Source organism: Passer domesticus, chromosome 11 (assembly GCF_036417665.1).
Source record: "Passer domesticus isolate bPasDom1 chromosome 11, bPasDom1.hap1, whole genome shotgun sequence".
In the NCBI taxonomy this organism is placed as follows: domain Eukaryota; kingdom Metazoa; phylum Chordata; class Aves; order Passeriformes; family Passeridae; genus Passer; species Passer domesticus.
Genome location: NC_087484.1, coordinates 23,298,479 through 23,320,059, shown reverse-complemented (window position 1 = coordinate 23,320,059; position 21,581 = coordinate 23,298,479). Strand labels below are relative to the sequence as shown.

The following is a 21,581-nucleotide window of genomic DNA, read 5'->3' as shown; positions in this document are numbered from 1 at the left end:
TTGGGCTGCCTTGGCAGTTTTGTTTGTTCAAGAGACACCACAGGCACGGACTACACACATGAAAGCAAAAAACCAGTGTCTCATACAGTGGTACTATAATCCACACTTGAGTTTAGAAGTAAATGAGCAGCCACTTCTGAGAATAAGGGCTCTGGGAAGGCTGGCTTTCACAGAGAATGAAGATCTCACCCCTTTTGTTAAATACAGTCTGCAGCCTTATCAAAAGTGCCCCAGTGACTTTTTCTGTGACTTTCATTATGCTCAATGCAGCCTGGCTGCTGTTGCCAAGTCAGTTCCACAGACCCTCCTGCCCCCTCACACAGGGTCTGCTGATGAGCATCCCACAACAAAGCTGTTTGGGGAGGGCAGGGTACCAATTTTCTGCCCTGCCACTGCTATGATCTGACTTGTGCAGGACACAGGGGAGGCACAGCAGTGCAGGGAGGGAGAGGCAGCAAGCAGTCCCTGCCAGGCCACTCTGTACATCTCCCCTGTGGTGGGAAACTGCAGCTTTAACATTAACTGCACCAACACTGTACATCCCAACAATCTGGTGCATCTGCACATCCTATCCTCCAGGTACAAACCTCTATTAGAACCCAAAAGTTACCCAAACCATGATAAACCACTTAGACAGAGGAGACAGTCAGGCTGGAGGTGAAGAAACAGAAAAAAAGAGGCAGAAATCCCCCAACCAATAAAAAAACCCCAACAATTAATCAAACCCTATGGTGAAACAGCATCAGTGTTACCAAGAAAGCCCAAAACACACTTAAAAAAATTCAGATACAGCCACACAATTCCTACCAGTTACCCTACCAATTCCCTCTGTGATGAAGTTAAAATAAATGTGACAGCTGTGTTCCCTCAGGTAACGGGAGGAAGAAGCATCAGTAAAAAGAATTTTTGTGTTTTCCAGCCCTGGAAATGGTTTGTGTTTCATGGATGCTGAACTCCCTCCCTTGGCCCTGGGCACCCTGCTGAGATGCTGGGATACACACACAAACAAGTGTGTTTAAAACAAGACAGCAGTTCTTGGCCATTTATCACAACAAATACATGACTTCTGAGGGCCTTTCCTCCACCCCAACACAAACATTACTGCCTGACTCCTGTATCCATCGCCTGTGTCCTGCAGTTCAGACCTCCCTGTGAACCCAGGCTTATTTCACTACTGAAGGAATCCAGTTAAGAGGAATCCAAACCAGCTGGATTGGACCAGGCAGAAGCTGAGAGCAGTAACAAAATCCAGCACGGCTGTTCTGGTAAGCAGGATCTCTGCATTTTAACACATCCACTGTGCCCCACACTGTGACCTAAGCCTGACCTGCCAGCCACTGCAGCCTCTCCATGCTCTTTGCCACACCCACACCAGCACTGTCACCTGTGCACTCTTTCTGTCCAAAGCTGTGCACCACGGTCTGCATCACTTTCTCACCTTCTCTTTTCACCTGAAAAGAACAGGCTCTCTTTGAAGAGGTGTCTGTGAGTTGAGTTTGGCTTCACACTGTGCTGTTTCCTACAGGAAGCAATGCTCAAGCCTTAGACACCCTCAGCCAGGCACAGGCCAGCTGTGCAAACCAACACCTTCCCCTTTCTCTGCTGAGCACTGCTCCACCTCCACGAGCTCAAACGTTGCAGTGGCACTGATCATTCTGAAGGGAGAACAAACCTGACCACTGCCCTCTGTGGTCACACTACACACCTGTGCTTGTGGCTGCTGCTCCAACCGTCTGTCCAGGCTTGTCCACAATAAGATAGGGGTTATTGAGGACTGAGCTGGCAGAGCCTTGCTTCATGGGCACCGGAGTGGACGTTGGGGTACGAGGTAGCGGAGATGGACTAGGGGTCGATATTGGAGAACCTTGAGAAAAAAAGTCCAATGCTTCTAGCTTGTAAATGTTGTCAGAACATAAAAAACATGGCAACAGTAGTACTTTTGAAATGGCTTAGAAAAGGAGAGTTTTTTGAAGATGCATTTCCTGGCCTGAGTGAGGTCACAGGACTTGGAGAAGGAAAGAGACAGACGGAAAAGGCACATAAAGCACTATGGCTCATAGCTACCCTGGACATGCTCTGCCTACCAGGACAAGCAGGCCTCAAAGGCAACTTGAGAAGCCATCTGGTCCACCCCTAAATCCTGAGGGATATTACCTACATCATTCTCACTGCCAAGACCAAGGAGATGGAGAAAGGGAGCTGAGCTGCCTTGCCCTTCTGCAGCCCAAGGTACAGGCACTGAAGAGTGGGAACCAAGGAGTTCCCCTAAAAAGGCTGTGTGGAACAGCCTCAGGCAGCAGGAACACTCAGGGCCCTTCACTACTCTCACTACAGCAGAAACCCTGGAAATCAATCTATAAAATGGGGAGCTTCTGGGTAACATGGCCAGGACAGAGAGAAACTAGAGAAGAAAAAAGCTGCATGAAGAGGCAAACAAGAAATTCAGAGGCAAGCAAGTGATCAGAGAAAAGAGACAGCAGCAAACACCAAGTTTCCCCTACCTTTTAACCTACTTTCTTGGCAGTTAACAGTTAGAACATATGGTCATCAAATAAAATCCCCATGTCTTATAAACTGCTCTGAAATCTCAAAGGGGTAATCCTTCTCAGCAGACAGCAGAACTTTAGAAAAATGCTTAGCAGGGAAACATTCAAATAGCAAACACCAACAAAGAATAGTCCAAGGACTTTAGGAAAGATAGGATGGCCCCCTAATTCCTGGTTTCTAGGAAGCTTTGGAAAAAGATCAAGAGAAGAGCTTAAAAGAGAGAATAAAGCACTTGGCATAGGTTAAAGTGTAAATTAACCTGAGTAATGTTTTAAGATGTCAAGGAACAATACTGACATTTAACTTAAAAAAAAAAAAACAAAACCAAAACAAAATAACAAACCAGACACACTTTAAGAAAATTATGTGCAAGCAGATCACCAGAAATCACACATACTGATTAGCTGGTGCTTCATCCTCTCTACCCTGAACACCAGAAAATGAAGAGCTGCAACAGGTCACCTTGCAGCTTCTCAGCACCTGCCATGGTGAGCTGTACATTAACACTTTCTGATGTAAAACATCATCCAGTGACTGGCATCACACCCAGGCAGGGAAGGGACCACCAGTGAAATAAGCAAAGCAGCACTTTGGCCACGTTTGGTTCAGAAGCTGTCACACTGCCCACTGCAGCCAGCTGGCAATTTAATCCAACACAAGATGGACTTTTGGAAGACAAAGACCAAAGCTGCTCCATCTGATGCACTATGGCAAGCACAAGAGGGTCTATTTGAGTCTACAAAGTTAAAACTAATTATTTGCCCAGTAATCAAAGAAAAAAATTCTTCTTCATCCATCCCAGCTGTATGAAAGCAATGGGGAGAAGAATGGACTTTTCCCACATACAAAATATTCCACACGGAAGATGTGTATTGGCCTGGGCTTTTCTGTGGGTAGCAGTCCATTTCAAGACTATCTATTTCACACTTAAAAGTGTTCAAGAATAGGGAGAGAACAGCTCTCATCCTCCTTTTCATCTTTTGTGAACCATTTCACACCTGTACTTTTTTTCATTGAGCATTAAGAAGTGCTTAGCTCCTTCTTCTAGAGCTTCCTACTGTCTGATGCTCAAAGACTGGCAGAAAATCAAAGGAAGGACACAGAACAAGTCCAACTGGTTCACTCTGGTGTTTCCCAGGGGGAGGCACTCTGGTAAGCAAACTAACATTCACCTGATACAATCTTGCAACTCATGGTGATAGGCTGGAAGGATTTTCCTGGTGACTCTGCAGGGCTTGGACTCTGACCTTGAGGCACTATTTTACAGCTAGCTGCAATGGGTTGAAAGGCTGAATTTCCATGAGAGCCAAAGGCAACTTTCTGTGTGGCTAACTTGGTGGGAGTCCGTTCTATGGCGGATGGCAGGGAATAAAAGGCGGCATGTCTTTCGGTGTCAGCACTCCCAGAGAATCCTGATCAAAACAGGGAAAAGAACAGAAATACTGCTTAGGCTGACACATCTGATTCCTCACTGTGCTCCCCTACACAAGCATAACTCAGGTATGACAAACACGTTCCTGAAGGAAGGAAAAAGCAACTGGTGGGAAGCGTTGAACAGGGAGAGCGTGAGGGAGGGGATTGCTCCTGCACAGGCCTGCTGGATCTGCTGGACAAGAAGAATAAAATGATACCATGCACAGCCTTTCCAGCTGTGGCAGATGATCAGCCACTCCTTACACATTTCCTTGGAATGCCCTTCCACTGACCAAAAGCTGCTGCTAGTCCCAAGTGTCCTTGGTTAGGGCTGCACAGGACCAAGGCTGGATCTCCTCTGCAGAGAATCTCGAAGTGCATTTTTTGGAGTAAGAGCTCAAGCAGATCAGAGACTGCCTTTTGATCTGGGCTGTGGATTCCACTTTATTTGGTGTTCCAGGAGCTCAGTTAACCTGGAGCTGCTGAGAGAAGCCACTGCCTGTCAGTGTAAAAAGGAGGTAGGTTTACTTCCTTCCTGTTGGCTGTAGCACTGCTTACCTGAAGATGCTACAAACATTCCTGTTTGAATAAAAAACCTCTGTGTTTAAAATGTGGTTGTGTTTGTCCTTTTTTGGCCACAAGAAAAGACCACATTTAAACAGCAGACATCCTTCTTGCTGAGCCTGAACACCACCAGTGGCACCACAGAGCCTACCAGGAAGTACAACCAGCATGGCACCAGCTTACAGCCACTCCCTGAACACAGCAATGTGGGAACAGATCAAGAAAACCATCAGACCATGCACCACTGTTTTGAAATTTAACGTGGCTGTGTCCAGGTTTGTCACACTAGAGTGTAACACACAGCCTTGTACCTCAGCCCAGCTAACCAAGGGCTCCAGAAAACAAAGCCAAATGCCACCAGAGGCACAGCTCTTCCTGTCTGACCCAAACTACAAATCCTGCAGTGTGCCCACGGGGCAGCACTGCCTGTTCCAGGCAATCCAAGTGATCCTAAGGCCTCAGCTGCTGCCCCCTCTAATGGATCTTGACTTTCCTGGTCTCTCATGGGAAGGGGAGAATAAGTCCCCAAGGTGCAGAGATGCCACTGTCCCTCAGACAAACACACACAACTTTTTCAGTCTCTGTTCTCCACAGGACAGTAATTACAGATGCCATGGGATTTTTGCTCCCTCATAGTCACCTCATGTTAGGCACTAACATATATAACTGAACACACCACTAGACCAATTCCTTAAATGCATACACAGTCCCCAAAACATCCAGAAACCTAAAATCTCTGAAAATAGTCTGCCAAAGCCAAAACTGCAAGTGCAATTCAACCACCTTTTTATCAACTGTATCTGTTTTTCCTTTTTCACTATGTTTTAGCAAAATAGAGCCTGTTCAACAAACTTCAGATTCAAAAACCCAAACAAAACCAAAACAAAGTCCAAAACCAAATAATCTATAACAATTTCTGAACCACACTTCAGAGCACATTAAGGAAAATATGATCTGGGGTGAGTAACAAGCAGGTAGCACCAGCAACCTTTAAGGCATAACAGCAATTAAGAGGAGGTATCCAGCAGAGCCACAGTTCCAAGAACTTGCATTTCACCAACACCCATTTGCTTTACCTTTGTCCACAGAAGCATCTGGGCTGGAGTCCCTCAACTGTTTAATTGGTGAAGAAGCTTTGACTGGTGCTGGGATACTCAGTGGCAGTGACAAAGATGTAGGAGCATCAGAAAGGTCAGACTCTGAGGACTGGGAGAAGAGATACTCCTCACCAAGGGAATGCCTGTGTAGCTCCACATCCACTACCTTCCAAAAACAGGAGACAGGACATTAGTATTTGGTAGCTTGGCAAAGATATAAAAAAACCAAAAACCAACTATACCTTTTTATTTTAATGCCTAAAAACTTTCCCTTTGTTTTCCCCAACTCTAAATAACATTTCCATTCATTTAAGGGACATTTCCCAAAGGTCCAGCACTACCTGAGCTCTGACAAAAATCTTGCAACACTGAACCCCCACAGTAAAACAGCAAGTCTTGGTCCATAGGGAAATCTGAACTGTAAACACTGAAGGATTTTGGAGCCCATCTCTAAGAAAGGACTGCACACCCCTGTAGGGACAAGCACAAAACTGAAGCCTGCCTTTCTTGGTAAGGCCTTGAGAAACACACCACGTGATCTACTCTTCAAAAGTGCTCTTTAATAACAGTAGACATTTCACATTAATGTTTTCTCCACAAACTGAAAAGCTGAAGTAATGCAAATTAACCATAAAAATTCACTACAGTACAACAAGGGGAAAACAATATCAAGAAAACTTTAGAAATTTAGCAAACTATGGGTTATTAATTTATTTATTTATTTCAAGAGTTTATTTTGCATTAAAGTCCTGAATCTTGATAGATACAGAAACTTAGAATGAATTAATATACTGCAAAATTTCAACAGAATAGTTGGGTGATCCCTTGAACTTAAATTCTTTATGTGTCAGCTGTGCAGCAGATCAGAATGCAAATCAGAACATTTTGTACCAAAAGCTTCACAAAGCAATAAAATGTAAAGCTCCAGTACAAGCCAGGTCCTTTCTGAAGGAAGAGCTGGAAACAGTCTCCCCTGAACCAAGGAGAAGAAATGACTGCTGTCATGAAAAGTGACAAGGTGTCATAATCCTTTCATTCAACAAGAGAGCAAAATCTACATTCTAGAAATTGTGAAATCAAATGGGTCTGACCCTGTGCTTAGTCCCATGCATCTTTTCTTTTTAAACATTTTTAAGAGAATCAAATCCATCCCACAACCCTCTGACTCACCGTTTCTGCACCAAGTGTCTGCAGGCCTGTGTAGGTCCTGTCCAGCTGGAAAAGACAATACAATACATCAGCCAGGGCTAAGAACTATATTAGCTAGAATTTACAATATAAACTGTGTGAAAGAAGTCTCAGACTATGTGAGCTGAGCAGCAGTGCATCCAATATTTTGAGGCCATAAAGTCAGAAATCTGTGTGCTCTGATAAGTGCCCTCCCTCTCTTCTGCAAAAATAATCACCCATGACCCAAAGCCCAGACTAAAGGGGAAAAGAGCAAAAAAGTTGAAGGAAATTAGATTGTTGAGGGAATATTTCCATCTAAGAGGAGTCCTCAAGCAGTGTCCTTTTTTATTCTTTATTCCATCAGGAATAAGGAAATATATAAAATAAGGAAATAATAATGAGAAAAACTTAGAGTTTTCAACTGACCAGCACAAAGGCTGTGTTTACACTGCAGTTTTTGATTAAGTGAGTGTTCACACCAAGCCATCGGCTGATAAAGAGGCATAACATCCCAGAGGCACCTGTTAAGACACTGCAGAAGCAGAGAGGTGTAGGATGTGGCAGAGCTCAGGGGCACACGGTGTGCCAGGCACAGAAGGCTCAGCTCACTCTACATCCTCACAGCAGCCACAGGCTTGGAGTGAGAACAGCAGGATTTGCTGATCTGAGCTCCTGTGGGCCATGGACTGGCTCAGTTTTCTTCTGCAGGCTGAGTTTCCCTCACTGTCCATCACAGTGTTAATAACTTCTCCCCAAGTCACATCTCCCCTAATATATTTTACTCACCATCTGCATTAAATGTCCCTAAGCTGCAGGGGAATATTTTCAACCTCCTCTACTGTCTATATTTAGGGTTGTAATGAGGTACCTTATTTAGCATGAAATTCATCAATGCAGGCAGAGTTCAAATAAAATTAATGCTGCTCAAAGAAAGAGGAGACTAACCCAGCTCAGGACTTAAGTCCACTAATGCCAGGGACTACTAATTAAAAGGAAGAGGAGCAATGGCCTAGTTTTCCAGGACTGCTGCATACAGAAATCCCAAGTACTGCAGGGGTGAGTAAGTTGGAAAAGGGAGCTCTCTTCAAAGGGAATAGGGAATCTCAGCCCTCCCTGCCCTCTCTAACAACAAAGATAATCATTAGCTGATGTGTGCCTACACTGAAGGAACAGAACAGATATGGCAGCCACTTTTCCAGCAGAAAGACAGACCTGAAGCACCCTGTTAGGTTAAAGCCAGCAAAAACATGATAAAAATCTCAAATTTTAGGGAAAAACTGGGTAAGCACTGCTGCTCTGAGCACATTCAGCTCCAGCTGCTGCAAGGCTGGGCTCCCTCCTACTGCATCAACCCCATACAGCCAAGGTAAGAGGCTTTCCTGGACCTAGTTCAATTCTCCAGCTCAGCTATTCACGTGAAAATAACCACCAGGACACTCAAACACAGACAGGCAAAAGAACATACACAAGCACAGCCTCCTCCAGATGATGCACAAGAGCTCATTTAAACACCTTTCTCAAAAGTATTTTGTTCAAGTACCTTCAAATTGTGTATGATATCAATCCTTTTGTTCTGGCTGTCCTTGAAGTGTATCTGCACTCTCACTGGGAATTCTCCCCAGCCTCTCCTGGTCAGGTGAAATGGAGGTTCTCTGGAAACAAATGGTGATTACATTTGGATGCAGAAGTGGTACAGCTTTCACCTCCCTCCTTTTCAGAAAGCCAAAGACTGTTTTTCTAGCTGACAACTAAAGCTATCATCAGGTCTGCTATTCACCACAGACAGAGTGTAATCATAGCAATGAGAATTTTATGGCTTTGGACAGCTGAAAACACACTTTAACTTTACACAAGGGGACAGGGAAAAAACCAGTAAAGCACTGTTGGATGAGACATGTGGGAAGCAAGGGTGGTATTTTTAAAAAGAAGACAAAAAAAGGGCTGTGCTATGTCAAATGAAAAATATTTGGTTAAAAAAAACCCAAGTCAGCTCACTGCAAGGTGAGCTTCCAATGCAGTATTTTGCAATCACTGCCTGCTGCTCCCTATCTAGTAGCAAAAAGGCACAGGCTTCATCTAACACCAACAGAACAACACAGGGACAACAAGGAATAGCTAATCACTGTCATTCTCCAAGCTGAAAAAGAAGGACCTGTAACATTTACTTCTACTCTGTATTTCAGCTTGTTTTTGTAAATGCAATATGGTTTCCTCAACAGAAAAAAATGCAAGAGGTTTAAGGGTGATTTTTAGTCCAGAACAATAATGCTCACTACAATGAAGGGGACTGAACACCAGGAATCTATTAACCAGATGGGATTAAAGCAGAAGACAATCAGCACTGACAACTGAGAAAGGCACAAAAAGACAGTAATCAAATGTAATTTGATATGTTACAGAAGAAATACAACAGTTTGCTTTTGTCCTGCTCAGGGCTGTCCTCCCAGAAACATTACTGAGCTGTACCAACACTTCCTATCTCAGGAAAGTCTTCCTGGAGCTGCCTTTCAGTAGTTTAATTTTGCCAGAAATAAGTTCCCTTTCTGTACCTAAGCATCCTCTCCCACACTTCTCCCTGCAGGAGGCAGCTGAACATCCTGTGGAGAATCATTTCTTTGGGAAGACACCAACTGTTTCAAAGGCATCCTCCCTCAGTCCTGTCCAAGGAAGGATAAAAGACTGACAGGGCACTTCCAGAGAGAAGCTGCCCCCAGCAGGGTCACTTGGAAAACAGGTTTGGGGGAGCACAGGGAAGCTGCCCTGTTTCTGCAGCACCAGCACCATGACACTGATGGGGAATCCTCAATGCCACTGACCCACATGATGGAGAAATATTTTGGAGTGGGATATTCATATCCAAACACACACATAGCATTAAAAATATGGGCAAGTCAGATTTTGGAGATTCCTCTTTTTTTCCACACTGAAATAGAGGGTGGTAGAAAACACTTTGTTTAGCACCAGAAGCCTAACCTGAGCAGCAGACAGTGTATGTAACACATACAGGAGAGGCACAACCCACGTGAACAGCAAGAAATGCAGCAACTGAATGCTTTTTCTCAGAAGGAAATTAAAAAAAAACAAGCCAACAAACCTGTTTGGCACATTTGCTACATTAAAAAAACTCATTTATTTTTACTACCACTTTGGAGTAAGCCAAATTGAGCCAGAGGTTAAATACACACATGGAGTATTAAACCAGGAAAAGAAAGTTGTTAATTGGCACTGTAAGCCTGGCAAGCACGAAGACTGGAATAATTTCTTATTACCTCACTTCTACCAGGTCATTGGGTTTGTAACTGGGGTGGAGGAAGAACCAAACTTTCTTGACAAAATGATTGATGCTGGGTTCTCTCCGAGAGCCTCGGACGTACACCATCCATTTATGGGTTGACTGATCATTTTCTTCTCTCTTGTCAGGGGGAATGTACCTGGCAAAGAAATTAAATAACAAACACAAGATAAAAATCCCAAATAGACAAACACTGCAAGAAGTATTTCAGGAAAGATTAGGCAAAAAAACTGGGGATGTTAAAATGCCTGTGGGAACTGTGCCCCCTGTACATCTGCTCATTTGTCCTTACTCTGGCAGTTCATTCAGGAACAGATACAGGTCCCATAACCTACTCTAAATTTCTAACACATTTCCTCTGTTTTAATGCACAACTGCCATATGACATTCACCCACTTAAACGTTTGGCTCTTAATTAAGAAGACAATTTTAACATTCTACTACTGTCAAATCCCTTATCCTGTCCTATTCTGAGCTATCAGGAAGCAAAACTACACCAAAATACAACACCAACAACTGTGCTACCATAAATACAAAAAAAAATGCAATGCTTCTTACAATTTTTAAGCAACTTCAGTCAATGTTCTGGGTCCAGCCCTTCAAGAAGCAATTCTGACCCTAAGTTTTGTCAGCAAATGTCTAACATATTCTGTGCAAAAGACTGACTTGACTAGAGCAAGGATGGAGAGTTAAAACCTGGAATTGTCAGGTTTCCCAAAACTAATGCCTTTATTCACTAATTTCCCTGAAGATCAAAAGTTATACATATTTACCTGTCTTCTTATTCTAAATATAAACTGGATGAAATAATTTATTTAGACTATTCTGAACTTGCACAATTTTCCTCATTGTGGTTGGTGGCGTATTGCTCTCTTGGGGTTTTTCTTCTGTTTAAGAGACCCCCACACTGTACCCACAGACACACTGAATTAGCCAATTAATTCAATCAGCCAAAACACTCAATCAGGGCAACTTGCTTTTCCAAATTTTCTGGGGAAAACTTTTGACTTCCACCTGATCAAAAAAGGCTGAAAGACTTCCCTTCAGGGAAAGAGATCTTAAAACCTCTGCACATATATAAACTTATAAACAAAATAACTACTAAAACACCAGTTCCTTCCACAAAAAACCTTATGCTGAGACCAGAGGAGGGCTGCCTTGGGTACAGTGATTATTCAAGGGTAACAGCTCACATTGTGACAGCCTAGCAATTTCATTTGTCTCCTAATTGTAACTTTCTATTCAATTTAATCCTGAAATAAAGGAGCATCCCTCAGGCTCTGGATACTAACTTGGAGACGTTGCCAACCACAATCGTTTTCTTCACATAAAGTCGTGAAGTTTCATCATTTGACAGTCCGGCATTTCGTTGTCCTGGTTTTTGAGAGCTTGAAACACCCGAACTGTCCTGAGGGTAGGGGAAGAAAAAAAAGGCAAACAAAAACCCAAACATTCCTCTTAAACATCATTTTGTTTGGTGCTAGAAAAGTAAGGTGTTGTTTAAAAAAAAAACAACCAAAAACTTGCATAAATGAAAGATCAAAAAAGAATCATCCCTAAAAATACTTAAATTGTTCTCTAGGCACATTGAAGCAACTCAGGCATGTAACAATGCTATCCTCCCTGGCCAAGAACACACTGCATGGCTTAACTGAGCAGACATGGAGTGACATCCCATGGAGCTGAGCCATGATTTCAGCCTGGATTTCAAAAGCACTGCCCCTGCACTATCTGAAATAAAACCAGGCATGGCTAGAATGGCATTGTGTTGGTCACTAACCAGGAACAAAGCTCTGTCGTCCATGAGTGGGGCTGAAAATCTAAATCTTTCCCATTCCCAGCCTCTGCTGCTCTGAGGGACTCTGCTGCTGTCTCACAGTGAAGAGTCAAGGCTGGGTTTGAGACAGGAATTCAGCTCCAGCTGGGCAGGGAGAGCAGCCATGACCTGTCACTGCCATCCAGGTAAACCCAGAGATCCACAGCCATACCCTGGCATAATAAATCCAGCTACCCTGTAACACAACCCCAGCCATCAAGCAGCAGCCAGGACTCCCAGGGCAATGATCTGACCACCCAGTGTGCCAACACAAGTGGAAGTGTTGTTTTCAAGGGACTGAGAGGCTTTTCTACAACCCTGCTGGATGAAGAGTAAGGGACTGCCATCCTCAAATGACCACAGAGCAGCCCAGTGGATGCCCTCTGAGAGGTCAGTGTGGGAAGCACTGGATTCACTGAGGAACCATTCCCCCTCCTCTGCTAAGTCAGGGATGCCTCAAAGTGGAGCAAGGAGTGATAGAAGGCTGGGATGGCTCCTGCTCAACACCCCCTCAGCCTCCTCTGCTTTGGTCAAAATGCACCAATGTGCTATCCCCAAGCAATACAACTGCTCCACCCATCTATGCCCCCAGCACAGAAACAAGTTCTGTTGGTCTGGTGGTTTAAAACATGGTCCACACTCTGTTGGCTCATCTGCCTTCTGCTACAGACCGAAGGTAGAGTTCCAGCAAACTGCAGCCCTGCTGTCAAGGGTGTCACGCTGCTTAATGGAGGCAGAATCACTGCTCTTTCTGCCATGGATTAGTGCAAATTGTTCAGCTGCAGATGGCAGCCATATTCACTGAGATATACCCACCCCTGGCTGTACTCCCCTGGCAGGCCTGACCACTTACAGGAACTGAAAGGAACCTGAAGAGTTTCACCTCATTTCACACTTCACCTGCAGACACTGAGTGAGCCTCCCCAGTGGAGCTACCTGCAGCCAACAGGTGAAGCATTTGTGTGGCTGCACAGTGAACCACAAAGGGAGGGACTGAATCCAGGTCAAAAATAACCCCCCAAAAAGCATGAAGGGACACTGACAGAACATATTTTTACTTGGGTCAGACTGGTTCAGTTAAGGAAATGCACAACAGCAAGCAGCACCATCAAGAGGAAAAACAATTCTCTCCTGTATGGTCCCAAGCTGTGCACCCAGGCTCCACCAACTCACAGTGCCAGGGTGAGCTAACCCTCCAGTGCTACTGTTGGCACTGCAGGCTGCTGAGGAGGCCAAACCTCTCCAGTGGATCCCCTGTTCTGAGCAATGCAGTCCCCATGGGCTCCCAGAGCCAGGCAGCAGCATTACTCCTGAAAACACTGCGGGGAATGACACACATTGCTCTCCTCTGCAGGCTCTACCCTCCAGACCTGACTTCCAGCATACAGCAAAGCCCAAGCTCAGGCTGTGAAGCACCTCCTTCCCCAGAGGCTGTGGCTGAGGCTGGCAGAGCTGTGCTGACCCCACGGCTCTCCCTGGGCTGCTGAGCTCCCTTTGGGCAGGACTGAGGTAAGAGGAGGTACCCACGTTACAGACACTTCAGTTGGCCTCACAGCAAAGTCAGGCTGAGGGAGTGGGAGCAAGCGGTTGGAGAGGGCAAGAAACACATCTTCAGCAAGGTGGGTGAACACATGAAGAGCTCCTGGTGCCAGCACCGAGTCCTCAGAGCACACACCTCCAACAACTTGATCACCACTCGAGTTTTACTTTACCCGGCCAGCATTTCTGCTCTGTCTCTGGTCCAGGCTGTTTGTCAGCCGCTCATCGGCGTCCAAGTTGCCATTGTCCTTGTCCAGGAGAAAGTCATTGTGCTGAGAGAGCGAGTCGCTCTCAGAGTGGTTGGCAGAGGGAGTGTCTGAGCCCTGGTTAGCTGGAGACGAAGATCTCGAGGGAGATTCCAAGAATTTCTTGATTGAAGGGTGATTAAGAATTGTTGCGTCGCACGACCTGGTCCCCTGCAATGAAGAGGTCAGGAAGATCAAATCACTGTTCCCCCCAGGAAGATCTGGTCACTGTTCCCCCCAGGAAGATCAAATCACTGTTCCCCCCAGGAAGATCTGGTCACTGTTCCCCCCAGGAAGATCAAATCACTGTTCCCCCCAGGAAGATCAAATCACTGTTCCCCCCAGGAAGATCAGGTCACTGTTCCCCCCAGGAAGATCAAATCACTGTTCCCCCCAGGAAGATCAGGTCACTGTTCCCCCCAGGAAGATCTGGTCACTGCTTCCCCCAGGAAGATCTGGTCACTCTTCCCCCCAGGAAGATCTGGTCACTCTTCCCCCACAGCCCAGATAAAAACAAAGCTGCACCAGAAGAGAAAAAGTCAATGAATGAAGAAAGAGCAAATATTTAATCAGCTGCCCTGCAGGAAGAACAGATGCTGCAGAAGATAAAGGCTTAAAAGGGCTCTACAGAAACAGTACCCTAAATTGAATCAGTTCCTTCACACCTTTTGATCTCAGAAACACACTGCATTTTGGAAGGGAGAACTGCAGCCTACCCATCTACCCAAAATGTCCCTTTGAAAACACCCTCTTCCTGTGCAGCCACCTCCAGCCTCACCACACACAGGAAGGCCACAGCTGCCTGGCTCCTGCAGGCAAGCAGGGCAGGGAAGTGCATCAGGCTCTTCAGCTTTGACACTCATTGGCAGTTTTGTCAACACCTATGAGGCAAGCTACACCCTGTCTGCACCCAGAGCTTAACAGGGGATAAGTAATAATGTGCTTAGGCATGCTTGCAAACTTTCCTGAAAACAGACATCTTAGAGCTAATCTTAGATCCTCCTAAACCTGCAAAGGGGGAGGACAGGGCAGGCAAGTGTTCAAATCTCTCAGGTTTTTATTACCATGACAAAGGCCCTTCTTTTTCTCTTGCATTTGCTTTTTACCTCTGAAGTAGAAGGAAAACATCCATCAACTCAAAACAAGTGTCCCCTGGCCACTTCTTGACCCAGACACCAGACCTCCCAGTCCCTTGGGTTTGAGGATGAACCAAGGCAGCAGAACCCCTGTGCAGCAGCAGAGCACAGCCCCCCTGCAGCTCCTGCACTGCTGCAGCCACAGCTCAAAGAGGCTCCTTCCCTGCCCAAACCACCTGCATCAGTCCAGCTGGAACAATTATTCATGGGGCATGTCACAAAGGAAAACAAATCAAGAAACTGACTTGGGATTCACTTGTTGCTTTGTTTGTTTTGTTACTGGTTTTGTTTGGTTGTTTCCCTTCACAGTTTTATTTTTAATCCACATTAAGTTCCCTGATTCAGAATTCTGCCAACATGACTGAGAGGGAGGCAGACACCAGCATCACTCCAGAGCAGACCTGCCCTAGAGAGGTGGCAGCAAGAGTGGAGTTATAAACATTGTCCCACCTGAAGGACCATTCCAGAACTTCCTTTCCAATTGTCCATCACATGCACAGGCAGAGCAATTACCAACTCTCAATTTCCAGCTTGGGAGAGTTAAACTCATTTATCCAAAGGCAGGGACACACACAGAGCCTGTCCAAAAAACCCCAAAGCTCAAATCAAACATCTCTCCTTTTGTTTTACCTCTAGTCAAGTAAAATGACCAACATTTTGTCCAATAATTTGTGGGGAAACATAATAATGCACAATCATGAGGAATCCCAAGCCTCAAAACTCAGCAGCATTGGGTTTGAGAACTGTTTATATTTATAAGTACAGGTCAGGAACGTGCAAATCATCTTCCCAGAAGGTCTGAATTAAACTACAAAGACTCCTATTCTACCAGAAGCAGAAACAAGACAGTATTTCACTGCCTGGTGAAACACACATGCCACAATTAAAAACAGACAACAAAGAAAACTGAAATCAGCAACAATTTCAAAATTAAGGAAAAACTGATTTAAGCTGTGTGCAAACCAGGACTTTCAGAAAAAAATTTAAAATGGAATCAAAGATACAGCCATAAACTGATAAAAACTACTGGAAAACTTAATAAAGCAAGGAGGCACCCCTAAGTTTTGTGAACATCTCAAAACAATTACAGAATATATTATTTCTGGAAAGTGTGAAAATCACTAGGGCAAAAAGCAAACACCCTGCATGGCAGAACAAGAAGAACAAGGAACAGTACAGCTCCTGCAGACACGTGATGACAATGGACAAAGGCACTTACAAAGATGAGAACTTAGGTCACATTCTTCAGCTGCCTACACAAAAATCAAAGGGGGCAGAGAGATCTCCAAGCCTCCCAAGGCTACCAGAACCTTTTCAAACTCCAGTTGCTCAACTCCAGTTCAGAGAGGGAAAAACAAGCTCAACCCTTTTGTTTTTACCTCACTCAAAGTCCACTGAATGGCACAATAGGAAAACCAGGAGCAGCATTGAGAGCAAGTGCTTGGAAGAGAAATTCTTATGGGACTAGAGTGAAACCCGTGCTTGCAGAACCCATCTGCAGCTTCCAAAAATCACTGGAAATCAGATCAACTTGAATGGAAAAGATGGTAACAAAATGCCTACATTGGTAATGAACGACATGTCACTTGGGAGTCTGTACAATCATGAACATCCTGCAATTAGCAGTCATTAAGCACAGAGTGCTCAGAACTGGGGTTTAACTACCAGAGTTTGAGGTTTTTTAATCTTGTGAATTTTTAATCACTCTGCGATACCTCCTTGATTTATCTCCTGCTTTACTGCTGCCATCAGTCTGTTCACCAACCCATTAACAGACTGCCTGCCAGGGCAAAGGGAAGATGGCTTCACAGCACTGCCCGAGACTCAAGCAATCTCGAAATCTTTAGTCTTTTTCTTTTTTCCTCAAAAGTGCCCAAATGCATCTGTTGCCACTCTCCTCCTGAGAAATGGGAAAACATATTCCACATTTTTCACAGCTTTGCAAGGACAAACTGTGCAGTGTCTGAGAAACAAGGTGCTCTCAAGGAAAAAGTGAGGATATAAATAAAAGCAGAGTATTTCAGAAACCAGAACCAGAGGCTGCTGAACAACTTCACAACTGCTTCCTGAAGACTCCTCTTTGCCAGGTACCTGAGGCCTAGCAGATGATGCAAAGGTCTCCTCCTACTGCCAACCCACTTGCAGTTTGTATTCCACTATTTCACTAAATCATGCCTTAACATCAAACATCAGCTGAACAGCCATTGAACTCCACACCTTCCTTTGCAAAGAGTCCCTGAAGTCTTGTTATTCCCAAAGTATTTTTACCTCTCCAGCTTTGAGGAGACCAGCAGAGGCATAATAGTTAGCCACAATGCAGGCACGCAGCTTGTCCATCATCCTCCTGGCTTCAATCAGGCGCTGCAGGAAGGAAACACAGAGTAATGGTCAGCACTGCAGCAATCCCCCACACCCCAAACACCAAGATCTTAGGTATTAGTAAGAACAAAACCTTCATACCTGATCTATAACTTCAATTTCATGTTCTTTACTCTTCATTTCGACGGCAAACTGTTCCTTTATAATGGTCTCAATCTTCTGCACAGTAACATCTCGAGCTGTAAAAGGCCACACAAGGAAAATAAAGGAGGAAGTATTTACATTTCTGTTTCTGAGGCTCCATTTGAAAAACAGAAAGATCAGAAATCACTACAGAGTGAGAAGTGAAGGGATAGTAAGTTCAGCACACACACATACCAAAAGGGAAGGATCATTTTCTTCCACAAAAAAGTTATATTTTAACAAAAACCACATGCATCTTTAAAAGCCGGTTTATGTGGAGAGCTATTTTTCCCTTTTTAGGTCTGAGATGGCAAATAACAGAAAAATGTAAGAAGAGGGCCAGTTTATTTACTTTGCCCCAGTAAAGCTGTAAACAGCAGAAGGAAAACTCCAGCCCCAGTAAAGCTGTAAACAGTGGAAGGAAAACTCCACGGTGCTGGCCCAGCGCTGCCACTGCGCCGGAGCGAGCTGAGCACCACGGGCGCTCTCCTGCTCTCCTTGGCCAGACCCACATCCAGGAAATTTACACCACCTCACACAGCAAGAATACAGCAAACTCATATTTATACAGCCCTGGCACAAAGTGCAGCCTGCCCTGGAGTGCCCACAAGCTGTTTATTACTCACAAGGGAAACTACATATCAAAATCTGGTCTCTACCTCTTGCAAAATCCTCTTGCAGTATAGCAGACAAAAAAATGTAGCCTTTCAGCAGGAGTTTACTGACCTTGGTGGAAAGTATGCAGTTTAGGATTTCAAACTGTGCAAATGCCTTACAGCAAATTAGTGGCTAAGAATGGAATTGGCATATTATCATATTTTTCTAGGATATGTATAAATATAAGAACTATTCTTTTTGCTCTACACCTACTGCAGACTTTAATATCACCCTTCATTTAGGACACCTCCATTACATCAAGGGGTTTCAAACAAATTCTCTTTTTAGCAAATTCTAAGTCAGAACCTGGCATAGCAGGAATTACACTTCTAGAAGAAGGCCTGGAAAAGGTGCTGCAGCCTGGGTCAGTCATGGAGTGACCCCACTATAAAGCAGATCAGAAAAATAGTCTGGTTTTCCCTGGAAAAATCTCACATTGTTTCCACATGAAACAGGAGGCAACAGCACAGAGACTTTGGCTTGAGCTTCAGAGGAAGTGTTTATCCTCCTAAAAGGTACATATCTGTTCAAAGAAGTTTCTAATATCACTGGAGAGAAGGGAAAGAAAAGCAAGTCAAAGCTTTGCTGGCATCCTCCAGATGGCACAGATAATTTTACTGTCTGATCAGGTACTACATACAACAGGAGTGAGGCAACTGATGCCTCTATATGCAACAGGGGTATCCTAAATAATTTTCCTTCTTTCCACATACATATATACACACAGACATATATATGTGTGTGTGTATATATGTATATAGGACTAGAAATAATTCAAGCCTACATTAAAACACAATTATGGTTGAATCTGTATGAGTAAGGTAAAATTAAAACCCAGAGGGATATCATTTACCTCCAGCCATGAACACCATGATGAGGAAATTCTCATGTAAGGCTATACACTAAAATAAACCTAAACATCTCTGATTAAGGCATCAGAGGTATGGTTCACAAAGGGACAGCTGCACCTCTTTCCAAGGCTGATGCCATGCCACAGCAGCATCATGATGATTCAAGCACTTTAGGATTTGTGGTTATATTACAGAGGCTTTTAAGAACACTTTATATTCATTTTTTCCCAGCTTAGTGTCAACCACAGTACCTCATTAAGATCATGTTAGTGAAATTTGTGTAGTTAAGGAATTCCAGTATTGAAAGCTGGAGACCTTCCATGAAAAGAAGAAAGAAGCCAATTTGGAGGAATTTCCTGAAAGCAAAGTTCACTTTGGCAAGGACAATTTTCCAAGGCCCTGAGACTCTGCCTGCTCATCACAAAAACCTTCTGAAAAGTTGCTTCAGAAGCAGATTAAAAGCCTGCCTACAGTCCCTGGGACAGGCCAGAACAGAGGGTGGTGGCTTCTGGCAGCCAGGCAGCTGGGAGTGGTGACATGGCCAGCTCGGACTGCCCAGCAACACACTCAGCCCAGAGCTCAGCCTCCCCACACCTGGACAGCTGTTCAGCATCCTCCAGAACGTCACCCACTAAGCCATCCTCTGTCCCTCTCCAACTGGCAGCTCCAGCTCTATTCCTGGATCTTTTTCAGAGCCCACAGCCAGCCGCAGTTTTCTCACCTCCCTGTTTGTCAGCTCTTCCCATCACGATCCTCTCTCCTAGCTGTGCTATGCCAAAAATCACTAGCCTACTCCCTGCCCCCGGGGCAAGCAGCTCTACTCTCATTTGCCCAGAGAGACTGCAACCTGTCCCAGGCACTCTGCCAGCAGCCTGGTTCCCAAAGCAAGCATATCCAAGCGTGCCAAATGCAAACCTACTCATCCAGCTACTTGCTCCACCACACTTCTTTATCCACCTTTCCTTCAGTCATGCTCCTCTTCCTCCTCTCTTGCACGTTTCAAAGCCCCTTCCTTCTCCCTAAATTATCTGTTCCACACTTCATCAAAGAAGCTTCTTTCTGCTTCATCTGCCAGCTCTTGCAAACATTTGTCATCTTCCAACAGCCAGTGCATCCCCTGCAGGGCTGTGCATCTCTTTTACCCCACAGGGTCATGGATTTTTTTTCTCCTCCCCATGCTGTACTGTGACCTCTATCCCCCAAAATGTAAACAATCTGCCAATCTTTCCCAGAGCAGACTTCAGCCACAGAACAAATACACAGGCTGGAGAACAACTCAGCACAGGAAGATGGACTGTAAATACTTCAGGAAGCAAGAGGAACCAAAGTGCTGGGGCCATGGACAGCTTGTGCTCCATCTCCTACCATGCACCAAAGGCTGCATCCTCATACCTTACTTCTGGTCCAGACAGCAGGAAGGGATGACTCCACATAAGATACATCTTTATTTGGCCACACAGAGGTATCACTACCTGCCTTGCTCAACATCTGTCCTTCACCCCTAACTCCTAGCCCAGCCTTTTCCTGACTGCTTTACAGACAGCATGCACAGCTACAGAATTCCAATTCCACAGCTCCTACCTGACTGTTCAGCTGCTTTGTGCCGCTTGCTGGGATGTGTGATGGTGATGTCCTCATAGTCAGGGTCCTTCTCTGCGATCACTCTCTTGATCCCAGACATGTTCTCTACTCCACTAGCAGGAAAAATGAAAGCATTAAGCGTTCCCACAGTGACCATCGGGGCAGGCTTTAACTTCTCACCATGTGGAGACCTGTGGGCACCCCCCAAAAGAGAAGGGGCACCTCTCTAGCGGGGGCATTGATCATGGCACAGGTTCACGGCTGGGAGCTGGTTCTGCTCTGCACAGCCCAGCAGTTTAAAAGCCTCCTGACGCCTGTGGCTCACCAGAGCGCGGGTGCCCCCAGCTCCGGCAGAGCAGCAGCGGCCGAGCCCCGTTAGCAAAGGGCTGCGGAGAGCCCGGTGAGCCGTGCTCGGGATTGCAGCCGTGGTGTGACCCCAGGGGAGCGGGGCTCCCCCCACACGACACACCGCCCGTGGCCGGGGAGTGCTGCGCACCCCAGGGGCGTGGGGCCAGCGGGGCTCCCCGCCGCAGGGTCACACCCCGGCTGTCCCCCGCCCGGAGCCGCTCAACCCGAGCCACGACCCTGCCCGTGAGGGGGCGGCGAGTCCCGCCGAGGCGGGGGCACCGCGGGGCGCGACCCGCGGGCGTGAGGCGCACGGAGGCCGCGGCGGGGGCGGTGTCGGCGGTGCCGGTGTCGGTGCCGCCCCGGGCGCGGAGGGCGGAGCGCTGCCCGCGGCCGGTCCCACGTGCGGCGGCGCCGCTCCCCTCCCCCGCCGCGCACACAAAGCCGCCGCCGCGGCCGCGCTCCCTCCCCGTGCCCCGCCCGCCCCGCCGCTCACCGCGCTCCGCCGCCCGGCCCGGCCCGGCCCCGCCGCCTGCACCGGCCGCCCTCTCCCGCCGCGCCGCCCGGGGCGCTCAGCGCCGGCCCCCGCCGGGCCGTCCCGCCGCCGCCGCCGCCGCCATGAGCGCAGGGCCGAGCGCCGCCCGTCACGGCCGGGGCGGGCCCGCGCAGGCGGGCAGCGCGCGCGGGGCGGGGCGGGGCGGGCAGGTGCCGCCTCACGGCCCGGGGATCCTGCGGCTCCCTCGGGGCGGAGCGGAGCGAGCCGGGACCGGGACCGGGACCGGGACCGGGACCGGGACCGGGACCGGGCACAGGCACAGGCTGTGGG

At 46.4% G+C, this 21,581-nt stretch overlaps 1 protein-coding gene across 6 annotated transcripts in view; it reads right to left on the bottom strand.

Moving 5' to 3' along the window:
* Positions 1–21,389, bottom strand: part of YEATS2 (YEATS domain containing 2) — a 48,899-nt gene extending 27,510 nt beyond the window's left edge. For 4 of the 6 annotated variants that reach the window (XR_010369839.1, XR_010369838.1, XM_064435833.1 and 1 more), the window contains exons 1-12: positions 21,252–21,389; positions 20,411–20,523; positions 17,280–17,377; positions 17,088–17,180; positions 13,612–13,854; positions 11,376–11,491; positions 10,061–10,222; positions 8,332–8,443; positions 6,792–6,836; positions 5,601–5,787; positions 3,720–3,959; positions 1,706–1,864 (exon numbers count right to left, since the gene is read on the bottom strand). Coding sequence is in view for 4 of the 6 variants with exons in the window: in XM_064435833.1 (XP_064291903.1) it covers positions 1,706–1,864; positions 3,720–3,959; positions 5,601–5,787; positions 6,792–6,836; positions 8,332–8,443; positions 10,061–10,222; positions 11,376–11,491; positions 13,612–13,854; positions 17,088–17,180; positions 17,280–17,377; positions 20,411–20,510 (1,555 nt within the window). In the remaining 2 variants the exon portion in view is untranslated. The remainder of the gene's footprint in view (positions 1–1,705; positions 1,865–3,719; positions 3,960–5,600; positions 5,788–6,791; positions 6,837–8,331; positions 8,444–10,060; positions 10,223–11,375; positions 11,492–13,611; positions 13,855–17,087; positions 17,181–17,279; positions 17,378–20,410; positions 20,524–21,251) is intronic. The other 2 variants (XM_064435835.1, XM_064435836.1) reach the window with 2 other exon arrangements.
* Between the last annotated feature and the right edge of the window lie 192 nt (positions 21,390–21,581).